We start from the raw sequence: 5,375 nt of genomic DNA, 5'->3' as shown, positions 1-5,375 counted from the left end.
ATGCTAAGTGCGCGTTTTTTCCTCTTTGAAACAAAGTTACTGTGATGTCTCACCTGTTATACTTTGGCTATCTGTACTGCATGAAAGTCACCGTTCTAGAGAAGAATGACATTAGCACATTCCCAAATCGTCTCTTGTCAATGGTTTTTGCACATCTCTTCATGTCAAAGGTGTTTTTGGAATATTTCTATAGCAGTAGATGCAGCAAACATGTGATTTCAATTGTTGTTTATTAAAAGAGTGATGAAATTGCAATCATGAAGTGTTAACGGACAGACGGCCTCCGTGGACGAAGATCTCTTGTACAAAGTTTTCTTGTTATAAACAACCGTGAATGATGCTGAACAAGAAAGAATTTCAAAGTTATACATAAGTACGATAACACAATGGAAAAACAAGCATACAAATACCCTACCCCCATATAGTGTTTGGGTATTAATTCATATCATCTTATCACTTTTAAATTGATGATACATCACGTTTGCGATTAGATGAAATCATCTACTGTGTTCTGAATTGGACAAAATTAATTGATGATATCATTAAATGAGAATAGATACCAAATTCTTACAACTTTTGGACAATTCACAAAATTTTACCAAAATCAACAGCTTAAAAACTTACGACTTTTCAACTTTATACACAACAATTCCCCACGATAAATTAAAGTCCAGGCTTTTTTGCTATCATTGATGGCTGCTTTTTCAATAAAAATGGAACACGTAAATTTACTTACCTGGCCATTGGTCATTTGCAAATTTTTTTTTGATAAAACACATTTTGCACGATTGCACACACAAGTACTCTGAAGTTGACATCAAAAAGATGCTTGAGTTTCTGACTGACAATATCTATGTGGTTTTGGAGACCAGATCTTCTAACCATCTAATGGAATTCCCATGGGTACCATTTGCGCTCCGTTATTAGCAGACCTATAATTGTATTCATATGAAACAGAGTCTGTGCAAAATCTTATGCGTGAAAAAAAACACTTGCTGTGACCTTCAACTCGACATTTAGATATATCGACGACGTATTGTCAATAAACAATGGTAATTTCCATTCCTATGTCGATACGATATATCCTGGTGAGCTTGAGATAAAAGATACCACGGAGTCTGACGCAACTGTATCATACTTGGATATTTTACTCGAAAAAGGCATTAATGGTAATCTTACAACCAATCTCTATGATAAACGTGATGACTTTAACTTTTCTATCGTCAACTTCCCTTACTTATGCAGCAATATACCTTCATCACCTGCACACGGAATTTATATATCTCAGTTGATTCGATACGCAAGAGCATGTTCTACGTATGAACAATTTCTAAAACGAGGTAAATTATTGACAAGCAAGTTGATGAAACAAGAATATCAGCAGTCTCAATCGTTTAAAGTCATCATTTCGTAAGTTCTACGGTCGATACATTGACCTTGTCAGCAAATACAATTTATCATTGAGTCAAATGCTGACTGACGTTTTTCATACTAATTGTTAGTCCATTATTTATACACTGAATTGATTTTTTCGTTATTTCCCGATCATGACGCAAGGATCACACGGCGGGTGTGACCGGTCGACAGTGGATGCTCACTCCTCCATGGCACCTGATCCCACCTCTGATGTTTTGGAGGTCCGTGTTTGCTTTGCTCTTATGTTGTATTGTTTTATGGACTTTGATCTTGAATACTGTTCGTTATCGCCATATCCTTCATCGATATGAGGACATTCTCAGATAGATTCAAATCTGTTAAAATAATGATCCCCGAGGGATGGGTTGAGTTATAATGGGACATCACGATTTACATAAGAAAGTGTAGAAAAAACCTTGCTATGGAAGCATCCTGGTAATGTAGTGTCAAATCATGACCAGGGGTAGCGTGGGGCCACCATATGAAATCAAGATTTTACATGCTAAATCATCACTAGTAATTAGTGACTTATCAATATCGATGAATCAATCTGAGGAACAAATTACTGAAAATGTAACATTAAAGTGAGTGTGTCAAATTTTGTGACTTTTAATAATCGAGATTAAAATTCATTAAATGCAAGAAGTAGGGCCATTTGTTTGATGTCGTATTCACGGCCTTTTCTCATTATGCAAATTAATGGTACATATCTTATGCAGTATCATAAATAATAAAACTGCAAAGAAGACTCAGACTATTCACTTCCTCATCTAAGAATCGATAACTTATTCAACTTGTGAATTTGATTCCTATAACGAGACATTCACACATATATATTGTACATGTACGAACCGAATGAGTTTTGTATTAGAACGTAAATGACAGGGAGCTTAGATACTACTGTATCCAGGATAAAAGTCACGGGTCTAAAATAATCGGACAAGATGGCGGTTCGGGTGTTAGACCCAACAGAGTATGAAAAGTTAGAGAAGGAATTGGAGACCGCCTTACCAGTTTCTTTGTGTGTATGTATGATTATTGGTTATATATGAATGTTTTCTACATGCTGTTCTTTTTTTTTAATCACTTGCTGAAACTTGATTTTGTCAGATTTTATACATAAGCATGAAGACAGGACATTAACAGGTATATCGTATTCCTATAACTCTTTTTCTATTGCCCAATAATCTACCTAGTATATTGGACGGATAATTTATACCTATAAGAAATGTTCTTTCAAAGGCTTACAGCCACTTCAAATTGTTGGGGAGAGGAATACTGACCGATAAAACAGTCCTGGTGGACAGCTGGCCAGATTTTTCTGCTGTTGTTATTGTTGATAGCACGGTAGGTATTTTGGTTTAATATTTTATAGATTTAACCCCCCCTCCCCCCCCCAAAAAAAAATAAATTGAAAGAAATTCTATTTACTAGTATTTTTTTTTTTTACAGAAAAAGAAGACTATGACGTGGGCAATCAGTTTCTGTAAAGGTTCTGATTTTTGCCAATCCCTAGAAAACTTGCTTCGCCATTCTGCAACATTGTTAGCATCACCTTTAGCCATTGTAGGTAAAATGAAAGTAACTGTAGCATATCATTTATCCCTATAAAAATCTAGGTTACGTTTAAGATGGGGATTACGGCATGTTGATTTATCTTATACCAAGTAGGTACTGGTGTGTTTTTTAAAGAATTTTTTTAAGACAAAAAAAAAAGAAAAAAAAAAAAAGACTGGATTCAAGTTTCATGGATGCAGATTTTTTTGTTACAAAATTGTTGCCATTATTGACTGCAAATCAAAAAGACATTTTGATCCGAACTGAATTAGCTCTTATGACAATATTTTTTTATCAGGGCTACATTATCGGGTAAACCATAACTAAAGTATCTGATCAAAGTTACTAGTAACCTAAGGATGTAGAAGGTGAAATAGCGAACAGTGATATACCTTTTTAATCAGGTTAAGAAAACGAATAGTGAATGGTGCGATTCCTGGAAACATCAGATGTGGGTTCAGGTGCCTTGAAGAAGCATGTATTCCAATCTATAGAATAACAATAGGGTTATTGATATCCACCCCAATTTCAGGACACACTAAGTAAAGATGAGATAGATTCCTTGGTTGAGTTAGAATAAGTTCTAGTTAGTAACAATTAAATAAAATAATGATATTTACTGCACATTGCCTAAGGCTTCAAAAATTCACGTTTGTATCTTATTGGTACACCAGTTTTGTTTGAACTATTATAACATTTCAGAAAAGTTCCCGCTGGATTCAAGTTATCCGAATTAAAGCAAGCTCACGTGGAAAATGTATACAATGCATGTCCCCATAGGGACAGATATGAACAAATCGCAGACCTGAGGCAATGGATACGTTATCACATTGATACTTTACCAACAGTCTGTATTGAAACTGAGGACGGTAGACCTGTTGCCTGGGAGGTTCAGCATGAATATGGCAGGTTGGGAATGTTAAACGTGGAGCCAGAATACAGAAGGCTCAAACTGGGAAGTGTCGTCACAAGGACACTTGCTCAGAAACTGGTAAAGGACGGACAATTAGTTTTTGCTTGTGTGGATGACAAAAATGAAACATCTGTGAATTTCCATGAAAATAATGGCTACACACGCATGCCATTAATGTATTCTGTCGCAGTATATCATTTGTGACAATGTTTTAATTGTGACAATATTTGATTGATTGTATGTATTCTTTTTCATAATCGAGAATTTTGCATTCATAGAGAAACGTCACAATATACATTGTACCGAAAAACTCGGCACTCGGGAACATTCAGCTGTGAAGATTTTTTATCATGCTAACTCCTACTGCGACTTCAATTTATAAAGTCTCGTCAAAAACACCCGTGACCTTATGTCTTAGGTCTACCTCTCGATCACGCAGCAATCCCTCTGCCACTAGGCTATTGTGCCCGGAACAACAAAGCAATGTACCGAAAGGAACAAGAATTAAAAAAAAAATAGTCCTTTGGAGCAAGTCTAGGTAGTTCCCATAATTGATCCCCCAAAAATCTGATTGCTGGTGTTCAATGATGTCCTACCAATATAACAAAAATATCCGTACGATTCGACTGAAAAGTGTTACATTCATGAATATTTTTTTTTGCTTACTATATAATTACATTCATGTTAAAATTAAGAAAAGGTGTGTGGGGGGATGGGAGCTACTAAATTTGTTTAAAAGGATTTTTTCCAGTTGTGCCCATCCCCATATACTGAAATAACTTTTCATGGACCAATACATGTTACATGTTCAGTACATCCTTTAAAAACCGGAAATACCTGTCTATCGAGTGGAAATATTAATAGGAAATGCAGGTAGCAGACTTTAACTTGAAATATCATGGAATGCAAGACTACTTAACTTTTTTTATGATTAAAAATATTACAAATGTTCACATCATCTATTTCTTTGTTTACTTTCTAAGCATTAGGAACCCACGAGTGGATTCAGAATTATCTTTTGACATTTGCGGTAGCTTAAAGTGTCTGTGCTGGGCCATATATATAATCACAATAACTATCTTGCATTCTGCATTTGAAGAATCTATGTATGGACTTGTTTTAGATGCTTTAAATGAACCTTTTAAAAATGTCATGGAAGCCAAATAAAGTTTAGAGCGAATGTAATAAATACTGAATTGTTTATTAAAATGATATAGAGGTGAATCAAAAGAGACACCGTGCATAGTTGGTTTATTGTATGATCGATGCCCATGACTAAGCATACGTCTTGGTGCATTTTTCAAAAAGACCCATTATATTCCCTTTGGCACACATTGTGGGCTTTATTGATTCCGTACACTATTCATGTAGTTGTTGCAATCATATGGATTGCAATCATATGAAATAATCATATGGAAAGGAAGCGCCTATAGTTTCCTGAACTAGCAATATTCAAGATGGATTGGAGTAACTACGTACTCAAAGAAGA

At 35.2% G+C, this 5,375-nt stretch overlaps 1 protein-coding gene across 1 annotated transcript; it reads left to right on the top strand.

The window, feature by feature from the left end:
- The first annotated feature begins 2,311 nt into the window (after positions 1 to 2,311).
- On the top strand, positions 2,312 to 4,483 carry LOC134248902 (glycine N-acyltransferase-like). The gene is made up of 5 exons (XM_062731297.1): positions 2,312 to 2,441; positions 2,659 to 2,763; positions 2,869 to 3,003; positions 3,272 to 3,285; positions 3,676 to 4,483. The coding sequence occupies exons 1-5, from the start codon at positions 2,361 to 2,363 to the stop codon at positions 4,088 to 4,090; spliced, it is 750 nt and encodes a 249-aa protein (XP_062587281.1). The 5' UTR covers positions 2,312 to 2,360; the 3' UTR covers positions 4,091 to 4,483.
- Positions 4,484 to 5,375: the final 892 nt, after the last annotated feature.

Source organism: Saccostrea cucullata, unplaced genomic scaffold (assembly GCF_032062105.1).
Source record: "Saccostrea cucullata isolate Sc308-1 unplaced genomic scaffold, CSIRO_AGI_Scuc_v1 ctg62, whole genome shotgun sequence".
Taxonomy (NCBI): domain Eukaryota; kingdom Metazoa; phylum Mollusca; class Bivalvia; order Ostreida; family Ostreidae; genus Saccostrea; species Saccostrea cuccullata.
This window is presented reverse-complemented; position numbering and strand designations above follow the sequence as displayed.

What these genes read in the sequence shown, in the direction of transcription:
- LOC134248902 (XM_062731297.1), top strand. Translation starts at nt 2,361, where the DNA reads ATGGCGGTTCGGGTGTTAGACCCAACAGAGTATGAAAAGTTAGAGAAG. An exon ending in CCTTACCAGTTTCTTTGTGT is followed by an intron (nt 2,442 to 2,658) that starts GTATGTATGATT and finishes GTTCTTTCAAAG; the next exon opens with GCTTACAGCCACTTCAAATT. An exon ending in TTGTTATTGTTGATAGCACG is followed by an intron (nt 2,764 to 2,868) that starts GTAGGTATTTTG and finishes TTTTTTTTACAG; the next exon opens with AAAAAGAAGACTATGACGTG.